The sequence below is a fragment of the Oncorhynchus masou genome, chromosome 15 (genome assembly GCF_036934945.1).
Source record: "Oncorhynchus masou masou isolate Uvic2021 chromosome 15, UVic_Omas_1.1, whole genome shotgun sequence".
Classification (NCBI taxonomy): Eukaryota; Metazoa; Chordata; class Actinopteri; order Salmoniformes; family Salmonidae; genus Oncorhynchus; species Oncorhynchus masou.
Window position 1 is genome coordinate 47675728 of NC_088226.1, and position 19044 is coordinate 47694771.

Here is a 19044-nt window from a genome sequence, read left to right on the forward strand (position 1 = left end):
TGGGTTTAATCCTTAATGCTGATTTGGTTAAAACTGTGTTCCAGCTGGTTGACACCAGTTATGATGTTGAAATGTCTATTTACTGTTCCATCTCGATGCGCAATCCACTATTTCATCAGCCCAGCCGGGCAATTTAGAAACGTGATGTCCACCATTTAAAAAGCAGCTAGACATGATCTCCCCTTTTTCTTTTAAACTGGCAGTTGGTTTTCAACAACCGAAATACATATGACTTCCTGTCTTGTTTCAATATTGAAACTCTCTCCACTGTCTTATTGAGGATTGTGTCAGGACGAGGAGATCTTTTTAGTCAGTGGAAATCAGGAATCCGCATCCAAATAAATGTCACTTGAAAACAGCTAAAACAAACACGAATGCAGCTACTTTTCTGTAAGTTAGCCGTAGTTGACTGGCTAGCAAGCATGGCAGCATGGCAGCGCAACATTTCAAATGATCGACTGGGTCACTTCCATAGATTTTAGAACAGTGCTATTCTATCGTGTGTTTTAGGTGTTTCTCCTCCTATGAGGATATGAGTCTGAAGCGGAGGATATCGTGTCCTCTCGTACGCTCCAAGTCCTTCACCTTTCCTACTTCAAAAGGTAAGTGTGTACACACACACACACACACACACACTTAGTCACTCTACAAACACTCAGTCACATGGCCTCTCTCTTACACACACACACACACACACATCCTTTTCCTCTAAGCTTCCTGTCTTCTACATCGCTGCTCTGTCCATCCTGTTGCTGCTCAGGAGCTATGACTAAAAAGACGAGACACGACAGTCTTCAGAAAGCCTTCCATGCCAGCGGCATCATACACCACATTACTGCTACAGTCTCAGAGCAACAGCTGTGTGTGTGCTCTGCCCATGCATGGTCTCTCTCTGGACTGCCGGGCTGGCTGGCTGTACCATGCTGGGGAGCTGCTGTAAGGGTACTGTAGGGTACTGTAGGCACAGACACTCCAGTGGGATGGCCTGGGCACACCCCTCTCCTGAAGGAATAAAGACCTTCAGACAGACAGGAAACATAGTACTCCCACTATTTCTCTCTCCTCGCTTTCATATATATACTTTTTTTCTCATGTCTGTGCTGTCCTTGGGCCAGAGCACTTGTCATTGCCATCTGTGTGTCCATACAGATGCTGAACTGAATGAGAGTATACAGTACCAGTCAAAGGTTTGACACACCACCTCATTCCAGGTTTTTCTTTATTTTGACTATTTTCTACATTGTAGAATAATAGTGAATACATCTAAACTATGAAATAAAACATTTGGAATCATGTAGTAACCAAAACAGTGTGAAGAATCTAAAATACATTTTGATTTGTTTAAAAGTAGTCACCCTGTGGCTTGATGACAACTTTCCATTCTCTCAACAACCTTCATGGGGAACGCTTTTCCAACCGAAGGAGTTCCCACATATATTGAGCACTTGTTAGCTGCTTTTCCTTCACTCTGTAGTCCAACTCATCCAAAAACCATTCAATTGGGTTGAGGTTGGGTGATTGTGGAGGCCAGGTCATCTGATGCAGCATTCCATCCCTCTCCTTCTTGGTCAAATAGCCCTTACACAGCCTGGAGGTGTGTTGGGTCATTGTCCTGTTGAAAAACAAAAACCAGATGGCATTGTGTATTGTTGCAGAATGCTGTGGTAGCCATGCCAGTTAAGTGTGCCTTGAATTCTGAATAAATCACTGACAGTGTTACCTGCAAAGCACCATCACACCATCTCCTCCATGCTTCACAGTGGGAACCACACATGCGTAGATCCTCTGTTCACTTACTCAGCATCTCACAAAGACACTGCGGTTGAAACCAAAAGTCTCCCGTTTGGACTCATCAGACCAATGGGACAGATTTCCACTGTTCTAATGTTCATTGCTCGTGTTTCTTGGCCCAAGCAAGTCTCTTCTTATTATTGGTGTCCTTTAGTAGTGGTTTCTTTGCAGCAATTTGACATTGATGTTGAGATGTCTGTTACTTGAACTATGTGAAGCATTTATTTGGGCTGCAATTTCTGAGGCTGGTAACTCTAATGAACTTATCGTCAGAGAGAACTCTGGGTCTTCCTTTCCTGTGGCGGTCCTCATGAGACAGTTTCATTATAGCGCTTGATGGTTAAAAAAAACAATGTAACCTTTTATTTAACTAGGCAAGTCAGTTAAGAACAAATTCTTAATTGCAATAACAGCCTACCAGGGGAACAGTGGGTTAACTGCCTTGTTCAGGGGCAGAACGACAGATTTTTATCTTGTCAGCTCGGGGATTCGATCCAGCAACCTTTCGGTTACTGTTCCAACACTCTAACTCTAGGCTACATGCCACCCCGGTTCTCATGACTGCAGTTGAAGAAACTTTCAAAGTTCTGGAAATGTTCCGTGAAGACTTACCTTCATGTCTTAAAATAATGTACTGTCGTTTCCGTTTGCTTATTTGAGCTGTTCTTGCCATAATATGGACTTGGTCTTTTACCAAATAGGGCCATCTTCTGTATACCATCCCTACCTTGTCACAACACAACTGATTTGTTCAAATGCATTAAGGAGGAAAGAAATTCCACAAATTAACTTTTAGCAAGACACATTCCAGGTCACTACCTCATGAGGCTGGTTGAGAGAATGCCATGTGTGCAAATCTGTCATCAAGGCAAAGAGTGGCTACATTGAAGAATCTAAAATATAAAAAAGATTTTGATTTGTTAAACACTTTTGCTTACTAAATCAAATGTTATTAGTCACATTCACCGAATACAACTGGTATTGATCTTACAGTGAAATGCTTACTTATGAGCCCCTAACCAACAATGCAGTTTAAAAAAAATACAGGTAAGAGGTCAAAGTAACAAGTAATTAAAGAGCAGCAGTGAAATAACAATAGCGAGACTATATACAGGGGGGTACTGATACTGAGTCTGTGTGGGGGCACCGGTAATTTGAGGTAGTATGTAGGTAGAGTTATTAAAGGGCCTATGCATAGATGACAACAGAGTAGCAGCAGTGTAAAGAGGGGTCTGGGTAGCCCTTTTGATTAGCTGTTCAGGAGTCTTATGGCTTGGGGGTAGAAGCTGTTTAAAAACCTCTTGGACCTAGACTTGGCGCTCCGGTACTGCTTGCCGTGCGATAGCAGAGAGAAGTGTCTGACTAGTGTTGCTGGAGTCTATGACAATTTTTAGGCCTTCCTCTGACACGCCTGGTATAGAGGTCCTGGATGGCAGGAAGCTTGGCCCCACTGATGTACTGGGCTGTACACACTACCCTCTGTAGTACCTTGCGGTCGGAGGCCGAGTAGTTGCCGTTCCAGGCAGTGACGCAACAGTGCAGATGTAGAACGTTTTGAGGATCTGAGGACCCATGCCAAATCTTCTCAGTCTCCTGAGGGAGAATAGGTTTTGTCTTGGTGTGCTTGCGTGTACTACATGATTCCATATGTGTTATTTCATAGTTTTGATGTCTTCACTATTATTCTACAATATAGAAAATAGTCCAAATAAAGAAAAACCCTGGAATGAGTGGGTGTGTCCAAACTTTTGACTGGTACTGTACATAGAACACAATGCTTCAGCCTGGCTGCTTCTGTTAGACCACTGCAAGTAGTAGCATCAACTAGAGAAAACTGCTTTGTAGGCCCAATGTAGGCTAACTACTAGCTATAACCTTTATTCTGGGATATAGTATATCAAGGATGTGTAACATTTCTTTAATAGTAATCAGTAGTACTACTTGCAATGTGGTGTCATGCTGCTTGTGTCATGCGTGTTCCTGTATGCCATCCCATCATTAACATGGCCCTGTTCTCTCCCTGTTCAGTAGGCCCCGACGACCTATACATTGTTGAACCTTTAAGGTTCTCACCAGAGAAAAAGGTACAGTGTCCCCTGCTCTCCTCTCCGTCTGCTACTGCTGTTGTATGGTGGCCCCCGCGGCCATCTTGTTTGCTTATGGTCTCAGTGGAGTAAGGTGAATTTGCCCCCAGACCAGGGTTTCCCAAACTCGGTCCTCGGGACCCCAATGTGTGCACGTTTTGGTTTTTGCCCTTTACAGCTGATTCAAATGATCATCAAGCTTTGAATCAGCTGTGTAGTGTTAGGGCAAAAACCAAAACGTTCCGGAGGACCAAGTTTGGGAAACGCTGCCCTAAACTCTGATCTAAGGTTAATTTAGCGGTCTCCCATCCTAATGGTTAAGGTTAGGGTCTGGGGAGAGTTAAGCGGATCCTAGATCTGTGATTACAGGCCGTTTCTGTGGATTTGGTCGAGTTAACCATTTCTCTGCTGACAATGGAGCTGGACTGTTAGGGGGTGATGTAGGAGCATGTACAGGGCAGTGGTTTAAAAGTTGTAACCCACCAATAGCTGACATCCTGTTTTTATCCACAACCCAGACTTAAGCTGTATAACATGCATAACATGGCTTTGGTCAGCACCCTATCCTTTTTAATGCCATTCTCTCCACTGTCCCTGCCTTGTGCTGTCCTGTACTGGATCAAAATATTTAGACACAATCTTTGAGAGCTTGGTGTCTGTGTAGTTTGTTGTAACTGTGCCGTGTGTCTGGTATAGAGGTGGTTAACATGACTTAACATATATTTTTACATCTGTCGTTTGCCCTGTACTCTTTATTTATCGATCTCTCCATCCCTCCCTCCCTCTCTCTCTCTCCAGAAGAAACGATGTAAACTGAAGGCAGCATTATCAGCTCCCTCTTCCCCAGGGGCTGACGGGGCACTCGAATGCAACGGCCTCCCCCACTCTGTGACTCCCCCACCTCCACCACCACCTCCAATTTTAGAAGACATCTCCTGTAAGGAGCTCCACATCCCCTCAGAGGGCAGCAGCGGCAGCTCCTCCATCCACTCTGAGGAGTCCTACATCAGCCGTGGCCCGCCACTCTCCTCCCCCCCGTGCATGTTTAACGGCCATGCTGCCCTCCCCGTCCCGCTCTGCCTCCCCTCCCTCCCTCCCTCTAAGAAGAGGTCAGCGAAGCGTCAGAGGTCTCGTCAAGTGGAGCTGCAGTTATCCTCCAGACAGACAGGGGGGGCTATGAACTCCCTGCCCAGCCTGCAGCAGCTGATCAAGGGAAACAAGAAGATCAGGGTGGGGACTATTGGCCCCACGGCCGTCACAGGACATGTCTAATCACAAATGCACACTTCAGACTGACTCAGATACACACACACACACACACACACACACACCCTGGTAGCAGACTTGGTTAAGGAGGTGTGTAGGGGTGTGTGGTCTCGCCCCAAAATGGCCACATCTCTGAACCACTTCTCCCATGAGCACCCTGGCCTACAGTGGAACTCGGAAACCATGACATTAGTTGTCCATCAACAGCCACCCTCCCCACCAATCAGAGACCATTTAACGGTCATGTGCCTTTACTGTCCATTCAAAAGCTTTCACCAATGGAAAAAAATAATAAATTCAAAGTATTGTTCTTTTTCTTTTCGGAGAGCAAAACTGTAATGCTTTGGAGTGTTATAAGAAAACAGACATTCATACATGTGACCTGTTTCTACTGGACAAGCACATTGCTCCATAAGACCTAGGCGTCAGGGGCTTGTACTGCAGCCCTGTACCCAGAGAGGAGAAGGGCTGGCTGGGTAGAGCTCCTACCGCAGCCCCCTGCCTCTCCTGGGGCCTGTGAAAGTAGAGTATGAAGCTGTAAGGATGAAATGTGTCGCAATGAGAGAACTGTGCAGCAGGACTAGTTACTTCTCTAACCCATCCCTCCCTCCTTTCTCTTGTCCTCCATTTCCACATTCTGTTCATTCTCTGTGTAGTGTTCAGAGCTAGCGAACACTACGGCATTTGTTGTTCATATGGGACTGGGGTGTTAACCTTCACACCACAGCAGGCCCTCTGTCTCGCCCTCTCAGGCAGTCTAACCTAACACAACCAGCAGAGCTGAATGAAGATACACTGTGTGTGTTCATGTCTCTGTGTCTCTAGGGGCTAGCCATGTTTATCCAGCTGTGATACTAAGGAAGAAGCTCTAACTATTGAACTAGTTTACATAGCAGCTTGTCTCGCAAGTAAGACCTCTGAAAGTTGTATGGGCTGGGCCCAAAATACACACACGCACGCACGCACGCACACACACACACACACTAACAAACACACACAAAGGGATCTTGTACTGTTAAAATACGGAAAATTAGGATGAAGTATATTCCATTTTAAAGATCACATCTAACTGGTATACTTGGTCCATTCTATTGTGTTCTACAGACCCCCACAAACATTTTAAGTCATCAATTGGGCTTTATGTACCTATTATTTATGGAGATATGGCCATGTAACTCCTGTCCAATATGGCTCCATGGGGCTGGTTGGTGGCCATTTTGGAAATGCTGCCAGGGTGGTAATACAAAACATCTGTGATGGCATTATAGCTAAGAAATATATTTAAAAAACACACTTCTTGGGACTTGTTCTAGCTGTTTGTGAAATGTGGTGTTTTTATCACAAAATCAACAATTCCCCTCAAATTTGAGGCTTAGCTGCTGGACTTTTTATAGGCTGGTTGTTTTTGCACATTGTGGCAGGTACCAGTCAGTCAGTTGGGTTGTGTTTTTATATTGAGCTGTTTATGAGCCATGCTGAGAACTGAGTGTTGTGTGATATTCTAGTTGTTGGGAACAGTTCAGTCTGAAGATGACACAGCTTTGTGAGTAGAAGTTGCCTTTAGTTACTAATCTAAGATCAGCTTTCCCTCCCCCAATTCCTCATGTTCACCATTTCTTGAATCAACAATGCAATACTGATCTTAGAACAGTGTCTAGGGTTAACTTCACTTTGAGAGCAGATCCCCTGAGGTCCTATTGAGGACTCTGTGAGGTCAGTTTTATTTATCTATTTATGTCCTGGCCTCACAGCAAACCCCACATACTGTAGCCCAGGGGCACACACACGGTACAGACAATAATAATGGTTTCAATTAAAACACATATACACACAGACAAAGGTACAGGTACATCAGAGGAGGCTGGTGAGAGGAGCTATAGGAAGACTGGCTCGTTGTAACGGCAAAAACAAACATATTTGATTTAACTAGGCAAGTCAGTTAAGAACAAATTCTTATTTTTAATGACTCTCTAGGAACAGTGGGTTAACTGCCTTATTCAGGGGCAGAACAACAGATTTTTACCTTGTCAGCTCGGGGATTCCATCTTTCAACCTTTCGGTTACTAGTACAACGCTCTAACCACTAGGCTACCTACCGCCCAAGTTAGCCTAGTGGGTCAAATAATGGCTCCTCCCACCATTAAATGGAATTAATGGAACGGTAGCAAACACAAAGGATCCACATTTGACTCATTCCATTGATTAAATTCCAGCCATTACAAAGACCCCATCCTCCTATAGCTCCTCCCACCAGCCTCTGACGTACATACATACCATGGTACTGTTGCATACTGTGTGATTTTTTTCCACTGGCTGCCCGACACACTATTTAACACATTGGCTCAGATGTTCACTTCTTTTGTGACCAATATTTGTTTTTACAAAGATATAGAGACAACCAAGGTGTCCACCTTTTTATATTTCTGTGGTTTTGAGTCACCTCCACTGTCTCACACACAAACCTCGCTTAACTAGACCTCTATCAGGGTACGGAGTGCTGTAACCATATCAGCCCCAGTAATAACTGTTGCTGGATTGTATAAGACAGAATAATATTCAATATGAACCAGCCACACCTCACAAATCAGAGGGTGTGGGTCTGCTTCCTTAGTTGTTCAGAGTACTTTGGGAAGATGAAGTTAAAAGAGAAGAAATGTTTGAAGTCTTTGGTTCTGTGTCTGTTCTAGGATGTGATTGGCACGGCAAAGGGGGAAATGTGAAAAATCCCATCTCTGTGTACTATATACCTGTGTAGTTGGCCTGTGTATAGTGTGGGTGTGATCTGATGGCCTCTGAGTTGGGTTGGTTGTTGACTAACTGAGAAAGAGACACTGGAATACCACAAACCAAATAAACACTACACACTCCCTCGATAGTTTACTGCTACAGACCAGCCTCCCAGGTCCCCTACTCTACCCTCTCCACACTCTGACCTCTAACCCCTACACAGGTCAGGGTTCAGACACTGGCAAGAGTTCTTTTAATTGAACCACTTCTCTTCCCTTTACTATGAATGGCTCTTTTAACTGGCCACCTCTACTTTCCTTACTAGCTGTCATTCATTCATTTGTTGTTCGTTACTGTACATTCACTCCACCTCATAGGCAGGTAGTGGTTTTCAGAGGATGAATTTAATAAAGGGAATGTTGGGAAAGGGTTTGGTACGCAAAACTTTATCTGAAGAAGTGTTCCATACCCAGCTAATCATGACCCTCTTTGTTTTGCTTCCTTTTTTGAACGTGTATGATATTATACTTGTGTGTATGCATGCATGCAAGGAAGTGTTTCACTGTGAGTGTTTGTTTCACTGTGAGAGTGTTTTCTCTTGACATGCATGTGAGAGACTCTGCAAAGCCCTAATTTAACAGTGACTGGAGGTCCTTGGTGACCCCTGGGGCTCAGTGTGCACTGTTATTATTACTACCTTCATGCCTTTTTGTTTTTCTACACTAAACCCTGTCTCAAGTGGTTTCTGTCCATGCCTCCTTTTTTCTCTTTTCTCTCACTGTGAGTACTCTGAGGAAGAGCTGCATAGTATTGTGCAACAGGAGCGTGAGTGTAACTACAAAGATGTAGTGCCATTAGAAACTGTGAATTTCTAAATAAAAACTTTTGTCTTTCACTTGACTGCTTTGGAGTCTGCATTTGTTCATGTGACTGCTCCTAGGTAAAGGTTGCACAGATCTAGGATCAGAGGAGCCTTATTTCTTCTCTACAGACTCCTGCTGCGTTGAGTAGCATCACTTCGCCATCTTCTGGTGAAACGGTGATCAGCACATACACTACAAAACATGAACTGTTAACAGCTAGGAAATAATTGATCAAATCCTGCTTTTACAAATATATAAGGCCTATTGGTGTGTAAATTAAACAATCCTACTTGTTCGACCCACATGTCTTTTGGTTTTGGGCCAAAAATAACCTTCAGGAGGAGCTGACTGTTGTATTCTGGAGGGGCTCAGAGGTTGTATCCCTCTGCAATGTTCCACCATCGGACTGGAGACCTTTGCTATAACACAGAGGATGCAACCTCAGAGGGGATGGGAGCAGAGAACAAGATGGATGGATGAATGAGGGACAGATGGGATGAGAGGGGAAAAAGAGGAAATGGTTCAGAAAGGGACTGGGAAGAAAATACATGGGAAATTCCACAGTAATGGAGTGATAAGACAGATTTTTCACATTAAAATGCATGTGAAACAAAAACAACTGATTGCAAAGTTAAAAAATAAAAACTGCACAAGGAATACATTTAAACATTTCCACTGATGCAAAATTTGGTAACAGAATGATGGTTTAGACTGTGCCATCAGTCTGTTACCAAACTTTGCATCTGCACTGTAAAATTAAGTGTTTTGGTAAAATGTCAGTGGAAATTGTTCAAAGGAGTCCTTGTGCTTAGAGTATTATGAATTTAAAGTTGATTGGCCACTTTAAAGGCTGTAAAATGAGCAGCAACGGACACCCTTTTTACGGCGAGACAATGTACAGAAAATTGTATGGTGCAATAAATCATAGGTGTACACACAAAAAACATTGTCCATTCAGGCTTTAAAAAATGTATATATCAGATTTCATAGAAATACGCTTATTCTTTTTATGATAACTAGCATATATCTACTATTGCACATTGTCCGTAATTTTCTCCCTTATGTTTCATTCATACGGCCCAGTAGATCACTGGGGCCAAGCTTCCTGCCATCCAGGAGAAGGACCTACAAATTGTCAAAGACTCCAGCCACCCTAGTCATAGACTGTTCTTTCTGCTACCGCGCGGCAAGCGGTACCGGAGCGCCAAGTCCAGGTCCAAGAGGCTTATGAACAGCTTCTACCCCTAATCCATAAGACTCCTGAACATCTAATCAAATGGCTACCCAGACTATTTGCATTGCCCCCTTTTACGCTGCTGCTACTCTCTCTTATCTATGCCTAGTCACTTGAATTAACTCGACACTGGTGCCGTCGCACATTGACTCTGTACCTGTAACCCGTATATAGCCCCGCTATTATTTTCTACTGCTCTTTAATTATTTGTTATTCTTATCTCTTACTTTTAGGTATTTTCTTCAAACTGCATTGTTGGTTAAGGGCTTGTACGTAAGCATTTCAATGTAAGGTCTACCACACCTGTTGTATTCGGTGATTTACAAAGTATACAGGACGGAACTCTTATTCTGAAGGATTCCAAAAAAAATCCGTAACCCGGAAGTACTTCGTGTTCTTGCCGGCTTCAGAGCTGTCCAGCTTAGTCCCTTGCAGGTAAAATCAGAACATCTCTTACCGAAATAAGTAGTTTTAACGAAAATGTAACAGGGTTTGTGGTATATTTTCAGGATGGTTCTGTTGAATGACAACTAGTAGCAATAATATCAGAGCTTAGCAGGCTACGTTAGCCGCTTTAGCTGGCAAGCTAACAACATAATCCGCTTTCAAGACAAGCCTGGCAGTGCTTGTCATAAATTATTTGATAATGTTTTGTTCTGAAACGTTGGCACCAATTTCTCTACCCATGTCTATAATTAGTTTGTTTTGACAGATGGAAGACACAATATGTAATGGGTATCATAGTTGGCTTGTACGACATTGCGGGCGACTGCCGACTGACTGATCTACAAATCACCTTCCATAAATAACTCATTATTTGTAGATCAGTCAGTCACGATTCACCCATGATACATTACCAGTTTTCATCCTGTCGAACACACCCCTTCAAATTACTGGATTTGGCTATTTCAGCCACACCCGTTTCTGACAGGTGTATAAAATCGAGCACAAAGCCATGCAATCTCCATAGACAAACATTGGCAGTAGAATGGCCTTACTTAAGAGCTCAGTGACTTTCAACTTGGCACCGTCATAGGATGTCACCTTTCCAACAAAAAAATGTTTGTTTAAAATTGCCCCTGAAATCAACGTCATCACAGTAACTGTTCGTCGTGAGCTTCATGAAATAGGTTTCCGTGGCCAAGCTGCCGCACACAAGCCTAAGCTCGCCATGCGCAATGCCAAGAGTCGGCTTGAGTGGTGTAAAGCTCGCCGCCATTGGACTCTGGAGCAGTGGAAACGCATTCTCTGGAGCGATCACGCTTCATCATCTGACTGATGAATCTGTCATTTGGCAGATGCCAGGAGAAGCTATTCTGTGCTTCTAACTTTGTGGCAACAGTTTGGGGAAGGCCCGTTCCTGTTTCAGCATGACAATGCCCCCATGCAAAAAGCGAGGTCCATACAGAAAAGGTTTGTTGAGATCGGTGTGGAAGAACTTGCCTGGTCTGCACAGAGCCCTGACCTCAACCCCATCGAACACCTTTGGGATGAATTGTAACGCCGACTGCAAGCCAGTCCTAATTGCCCAACATCAGTTCTCAACCTCACTAATGCTCTTGTGGCTGGATGGAAGCAAGTCCCCACAGCAATGTTCCAACTACTAGTGGAAAACCTTCCCAGAAGAGTGGATGCTGTTATGGCAGCAAAGGGAGGACCAACTCCATATTAATGCCCATCAATTTGGAATGAGATTTGCGTCAAGCTATGTGATCTATGTGTTTCATAATTTGCCTATGGTTTTGGTGTTTGTGTCCAGTTGATGGGGGCAGACAGTGGGTCAGGGGCAGCCCCAGGCCCAGCAGTGCCCTGGAGGAAAGTTCTATGGGAGCGTCAACCCTTCCCTGATAACTATGTGGACCGCCGCTTCCTGGAGGAGCTCAGGAGGAACGAGGGCCTCCGCCAGTATCGCTACTGGGCCGTGGTGCAGGAGGCAGGACTGGTGGCTCAGCAGATCTCCTGTGTGGCTCTTTTCCTCACTCTCTGGTTGTACATGGAGCAGGTAAGAGACCTTAGGGTGAAGCTCTAATGACACCATATTCTCCAGTGCAGTAATGTTTTGACCAGGGCAATATAGTGTTACTCACATAGCTAGGGCTCTAGTCAAAATTTGTGCACTTTATTGGGGAATACATTGACATTCAGTTTTAAACAGTTCTATAGAGTCTAACCCCTCTCTTCTTCCTCCAGAGCCTGCTCTCCCCTTCCACGCTGCTGTGGACCGGCCTGCTCTGTGCCCTGCTGGGCTATGGACTCTACCAAGCACTGGCTCCGCGGGGAGATTCAGACAACCACCACCGTACACGTTGGTCTGACCTGCAGAGTGCCTCTATCTTCCTCTCCTTCACTTTTGGGTTCTCTCCTGTCCTCAGGACTTTAACAGAGTCAGTTTGTACAGACACGGTGTACGCCATGACAGCCCTGATGCTGCTGGCCCACCTGGTGGCCTTCCCCTACGCCCAACCTTCTCCCCCTGGGAGCCTCTCTCTCAATGCTGCCCTGTTCGCCTCTGTCTGCCTGGCCTCGCGCCTCCCCGGGGACCTGCACACCTCCGGTGGCCTGGACTCTTCCTCCTCTCCCTCCTCCCTTCATACCTTCACCATGCTCTGCTGGGCCCTGTTAGTGTTTGCCCTATGGCCTTGCCTGCTGCAGCGGCTGAGAGATTGTGCCCCGTGGGTGTTTGGGTGTGTGTGTGTGCTGATGGGTGTGTGTGGGGTGGGGGGGCTGGGTTCTCTGTGGCCTGGGGGGGCTGTGCTGTTGGCTGCACTGTTGGGGACTGTGACCCTGCTGTGTCCTCTGCTGTTGATCCGACTGCAGAGTGACAAAGATAACATCCAGGGACCCTGGGATGAAGCCGAGATACGAGAGGATCTAACACACTTTCTACATTGATGGATAAAGGAGGCAGAGGATTGGGGGCCAAGCCACACACACCGTTATCCAGTGAGGACGGTAAGGGTATGTCCCTTACCAGTACCAGACTGGTAGGACGCGTGGCAACCTTGAAAACACTTTATAGAAAGCTGTTGCTCCTATTTTAACAGAACAATAGGGTTTCTCAGCAGGGAACTGAAACTCTTTGCTGCCTACTGTAGACGCTTAGCTCAGATTCCACCACTTTGATACAACTTCTAAACGTGTGTCTAGTAACCAAGGGCTCTGAGGCATGGTAGATTGTAACCATGTTGAATGAAATAGGAAGTATTCAACCTGTAATGATTTTAACCTTTGTTGTACGGTCAGGTGTTAAATGCAGTTTTGGAAAAATAAAGTTATTTTGTTTATGATCGTATTAGCTATATTTATTTCTGTTATTGGTTAAGTGGAAATTATTTAATTAAACCTATTCAGCTTCACAAGTGGGGAAACTTTCAAGTCATGCATGCATAAACTCAACAACAAAAAAGTAGACCTGTTGCTGTTTATTTCCCAACTCCAGTCCTCCAGTACCCCAAAAAGCACATATTTTTGTTGTAGGTCCAGACAAACTCGCCTGATTCAACTCCCTCACGGCTTGATGATTAGTTGAATCAGGTGTGCTTGTCCACGGCTACAACAAAAATGTGTACTGTTGGGGGGTACTGGAGGCTGGCATTGGGAAACACGAGCTACATGTATGCAGTACCGTACTAAATCCACTTGATGTCAGCATCCCCTTTCAGGGGCCTGACGTGGTTGGTAATGCGGTCGGTCTTGTGGCTCCATGGTGAGTTTTGTATTTATTTGTATTTAGTATGGATCCCCATTAGCTGCTGCCAGAGCAGCAGCTACTCTTCTTGGGGTCTAGCAACATTAAGGCAATTTCTATTATTATTATTTTTTTAACATTACGATACATTCACAGATTTCACAACACACTGTGCCCTCAGGCCCCTATTCCACCACTACCTCATATCTACAGTACTAAATCCATGTGTATGTGTAGTGTGTGTATATGCATGTGACTGAGCCTATGTTTGTGTTGCTTCACAGTCCAGTGCTGTTCCATAAGGAATTTCTTTAATCTGTTTTTTAAATCTAATTTTACTGGTTGAGTCAGTTACTTGATGTGGAATAGAGTTCCATGTAGTCATGGCTCTATGTAGTACTGTGTGTACTGTAGGACCTGCCTTGTTGATAGCGTTGTTAAAAAGGCAGCGCATCGCTTTATTATAGACAGACTTCTCCCCATCTTAGCTTCTACTGCATCAAAGTTTTGACCATGACAGTTTATAATCTAGGGTTACTCAAAGCAGTTTAGTCAGAGTGTCTACTTGCTCAATTTTCACATTATTTATTACAATATTTAGTTGAGGTTTAGGGTTTAGTGAGTGTTTTGTTCCTAATACAATGCTTTTAGTTTTAGAGATATTTAGAGCTAATTTATTCCTTGCCACCCACTCTGAAACTAACTGCAGCACTTTGTTGAGTGTTGCAGTCATTTCAGCCACTGTAGTAGCTGATGTGTATAGTGTTGAGTCATCCGCATACATAGACATTCTGGCTTTGCTCAAAGTCAGTGTCATGTTGTTAGTAAAAATTGAAAAAAGCTTGGGGCCTAAACAGCTACCCTGGGGAATTCCTGATTCTAACTGATTCTAACGATTTTATTTGAGAAGCTTCCATTAAAGAACACCCTCTGTGTTCTGTTAGACAAGTAACTCTTTATCCACATTATAGCAGGGGGTGTAAAGCCATAACACATACGTTTTTCCATCAGCAGACTATGATCGACAATGTCAAAAGCTGCACATATTGTATTACCTCTTATACACTATATTAGGCTCAGCCTTTGGAACTTTGTTTTTCCTAAATATGGCTATTATATTGTGATCACTACGTCCTATGGATTTGGATACTGCTTTAAAGCAAGGCATTTTACACAATATCCAGATACTGACTGTTAGCACTTGATTCTTGACTGAGTTCAGCTGAGTGGATTGTCTCTTTCTCCCCCTAGGCACTTCCCTAGTCTACCTCTATTTCCTCAGGCAATTTCAAATCAGATTTTGTCACGTGCTGAATACAACAGGTGTAGACCTTATAGTGAAATGCTTACTTACAAGCCTTTAATCAACAATGAAGTTAACACTTATTTTTCTTAAGTTAAAAATAACAAATAGTTAAAGAGCAGCCGTAAAATAACAGTCGCGAGGTTATATACAGGCGGTACCAGTTAGTTGAGGTAATTGAGGTATTATGTACAGTTGAAGTCGGAAGTTTACATACACCTTAGTCAAATACATTTAAACTTAGTTTTTCACAATTCCTGGCATTTAATCAGAGTACAAATTCTCTGTATTAGGTCAGTTAGGATCACCACTTTATTTTATGAATGTGAAATGTCAGAACAATAGTAGAGAGAATTTATTTTTTAGCTCAATTAATATTTGGTAGCATTGCCTTTAAATTGTTTAACTTGGGTCAAATGTTTCAGGTAGCCTTCCACAAGCTTCCCACAATAAAATTGGGTGAATTTTGGCCCATTCCTCCTGACAGAGCTGGTGTAAATGAGTCAGGTTTGTAGGCCTCCTTGCTCGCACACGCTTTTTCAGTTCTGTCCACAAATTTTCGATAGGCTTGCGTCAGGGCTTTGTGATGGCCACTCCAATACCTTGACTTTTGTCCTTAAGCCATTTTGCCACAACTTTGGAAGTATGCTTTAGGTCAAATGGGAAGACCCATTTACGACCAAGCTTTAACTTCCTGACTGATGTCTTGAGATGTTGCATCAATATATCCACATAATTTCCCTTCAGCTGTCTGGATTTGAGTGAAGGAGAAGCGGGGGGGCTTGGGTCAGTTGCTGCGGGAGGTGAAGAGCTGTTGGCCGGGTTTGGGGTAGCCAGGTAGAAAGCATGGCCAGCTGTAGAGAAATGCTTATTGAAATTCTCAATTATTGTGGATTTATCGGTGGTGACAGTGTTTCCTAGTCTCAGTGCAGTGGACAGCTGGGAGGAGGTGCTCTTATTCTCTTTACAGTGTCCCAAAACTTTTTGGAATTAGTGCTGCAGGATGCAAATTTATGTTTGAAAAAGCTAGCCTTTGCTTTCCTAACTGACTGTGTATGTTGGTTCCTGACTTCCATGAAAAGTTGCATATTGCGGGGACTATTTCGATGCTAGTGTAGTATGCCACTGGATGTTTTTGTGCTTGTCAAGGGCAGTCACATCTGGAGTGAATCAAGGGCTATATCTGTTCTTAGTTCTACATTTTTTGAAAGGGGCATGGTGAGGAAAGATGGTGAGGAAAGCACTTTCAAAGAACAACCAGGCATCCTCTAATGACGGAATGAGGTCAATATCCTTCCAGGATACCCGGGCTTGGTCGATTAGAAAGGCCTGCTCGCAGAAGTGTTTTAGAGAGCGTTTGACAGTGATGAGGGGTGGTCGTTTGACCGCGGACCCATAACGGACGCAGGAAATGAGATCCTGGTTAAAAACAGCAGAGGTGAATTTAGAGAGCAAGTTGGTCAGGATGATATCTTATGAGGGTCTCCATGTTTACAGATTTGTTGTTGTACCTGGTAGGTTCCTTGATCATTTGTGTGAGATTGAGGGCATCTAGCTTAGATTGTAGGACTGCTGGGGTGTTAAGCATATCCCAATTTAGGTCACCTAGCAGTACAAACTCTGACGATAGATGGGGGGCAATCCATTCACATATGGTGTCCAGGGGGGAAAAAATCCAGAAAATCACATTGTAGGATTTTTAATGAATTTATTTGCAAATTATGGTGCAAAATAAGTATTTGGTCACCTACAAACAAGCACGATTTCTGTCTCTCACAGACCTGTAACTTCTTCTTTAAGAGGCTCCTCTGTCCTCCACTCGTTAACTGTATTAATGGCACCTGTTTGAACTTGTTATCAGTATAAAAGACACCTGTCCACAACCTCAAACAGTCACATTCCAAACTCCACTATGGCCAAGAACAAAGAGCTGTCAAAGGACACCAGAAACAAAATTGTAGACCTGCACCAGGCTGGGAAGACTGAATCTGCAATAGGTAAGCAGCTTGGTTTGAAGAAATCAACTGTGGGAGCAATTATTAGGAAATGGAAGACATACAAGACCACTGATAATCTCCCTCGATCTGGGGCTCCACGCAAGATCTCACCCCGTGGGGTCAAAATGATCACAAGAACGGTGAGCTAAAATCCCAGAACCACACAGGGGGACCTAGTGAATGACCTGCAGAGAGCTGGGACCAAAGTAACAAAGCCTACCATCAGCAAGGGCATTGAAGATGCAACATGGCTGGGTCTTTCAGCATGACAATGATCCCAAACACACCGCCCGGCTAACGAAGGAGTGGCTTTGTAAGAAGCATTTCAAGGTCCTGGAGTGGCCTAACCAGTCTCCAGATATCAACCCCATAGAAAATCTTTGGAGGGAGTTGAAAGTCCGTGTTGCCCAGCAACAGCCCCAAAACATCACTGCTCTAGAGGAGATCTGCATGGAGGAATGGGCCAAAATACCAGCAACAGTGTGTGAAAATCTTGTGAAGACTTACAGAAAACGTTTGACCTCTGTCATTGCCAACAAAGGGTATATAAGTATTGAGAAACTTTTGCTATTGACCAAATACTTATTTTCCACCATAATTTGCAAATAAATTCATTAAAAATCCTACAATGTGATTTTCTGGATTTTTTTTCTAATTTTGTCTGTCATAGTTGAAGTGTACCTATGATGACAATTACAGGACTCTCATCTTTTTAAGTGGGAGAACTTGCACAATTGGTGGCTGACTAAATACTTTTTTCCCCCACTGTATTTCTTGAGAGATGGATATTTAAAAGTAGAAGCGCGAACTGTTTGGGCATAGACCTGGATAGTAATGACAGAACTTTACAGTAGATTGCAATTCCACCCCCTTCAGCAGTTCTATCTTGATGGCAAATGTTGTAATTCGGGGATGGACATTTCATAATTTCTGGTGGGCTGGGGGAGTTGAGAGGGAAGGAGACAGATGGAGAGAAGACAAGGAGAGGGCTCTGTATAAGCAATAAGACACGTAGGGTTGTGGTATATGGCCAGTATACCATGACTAAGGGCTATTCTTATGCACGACGCATTGCGGAGTGCCTGGATACAGCCCTTAGCCGTGGCATATTGGCTATATACCACAAACCCCCAAAGTGTCTTACTGCTATTATAAACTGGTTAACAACGTAGTTTGAGCGGTAAAAATAAATGTTTTGTCATACCCATGGTGTACGGTCTGATATACCACGGCTGTCAGCCAATCAGCATTTAGGGCTCGAACCACACCGTGTTAAATACAGATTAGACAGCACATTGACAAGCTATGTGTAAAAGTCTCAGGCAAAATGGTAGCTGGATATTTGAGTTTGGAACGGCCCTTCACCTGAATGGATTGGGTTGAAATCATCAATATTGCCAGCAGCATACCTCCCTGCTGGCTTGCTTCTGAAGCTAAGCAGGGTTGGTCCTGGTCAGTCCCTGGATGGGAGACCAGATGCTGCTGGAAGTGGTTGGAGGGCCAGTAGGAGGCACTCTTTCCTCTGTTCTAAAAATATCCCAATGCCCCAGGGCAGTGATTGGGGACACTGCCCTGTGTAGGTTGCCGTCTTTCGGGAGGGACGTTATTAAACGGGTGTCCTGACTCTCTGAGGTCATTAAAGATCCCATGGAACTTATGGTAAGAGTAGGGGTGTTAACCCCAGTGTCCTGGCTAAATTCCCAATCTGGCCCTCAAACCATCACGGTCACCTAATAATATCCAGTTTTGGCTCATTCATCCCCCTCCTCTCCCCTGTAACAATTCCCCAGGTCGTTGCTGCAAATGAGAATGTGTTCTCAGTCAACTTACCTGGTAAAATAACAGATTTAAAAAATGGTGATTGCTCCACATTTACCTCTGATAGACTAAAAGGAATTATCACCACATTGATTACACCTACCCAATCATTTCAGATCTATGAAAGTGTCTGGAATGTTGGGAATGAAAGTGCTTTGGGGATAGGTCTACAAATTGGGAAATTAGTTGAAATAATCCATCTGATTGATAGGACAACTCCATCGTACAGCCTATAAGAGGTTGTGTTGAGGGGAGGGGGTCATTGCGATGGTT

At 44.0% G+C, this 19044-nt stretch overlaps 2 protein-coding genes across 2 annotated transcripts in view; both read left to right on the forward strand.

The window, feature by feature from the left end:
- LOC135556351 (SUN domain-containing ossification factor-like) overlaps positions 1-8763 on the forward strand; it is a 67633-nt gene extending 58870 nt beyond the window's left edge. Inside the window, 3 exon segments of the mRNA XM_064989491.1 lie at positions 511-602; positions 3823-3875; positions 4674-8763. Coding sequence (XP_064845563.1) covers positions 511-602; positions 3823-3875; positions 4674-5147 — 619 coding nt within the window. The 3' untranslated portion in view covers positions 5148-8763.
- Positions 8764-10348: 1585 nt separating this feature from the next.
- Positions 10349-13257, forward strand: pigc (phosphatidylinositol glycan anchor biosynthesis, class C). The gene is made up of 3 exons (XM_064989492.1): positions 10349-10400; positions 11725-11967; positions 12156-13257. Exons 2-3 carry the CDS (start codon positions 11728-11730, stop codon positions 12855-12857), a joined length of 942 nt encoding a protein of 313 aa, XP_064845564.1. The 5' UTR covers positions 10349-10400; positions 11725-11727; the 3' UTR covers positions 12858-13257.
- Positions 13258-19044: the final 5787 nt, after the last annotated feature.

Bases quoted from the DNA above. Each gene is read 5' to 3' on its own strand.
- pigc (XM_064989492.1), top strand. From the start codon at position 11,728: ATGGGGGCAGACAGTGGGTCAGGGGCAGCCCCAGGCCCAGCAGTGCCC. The intron at 11,968-12,155 runs GTAAGAGACCTT...TTCTTCCTCCAG, and splicing joins TCTGGTTGTACATGGAGCAG to AGCCTGCTCTCCCCTTCCAC.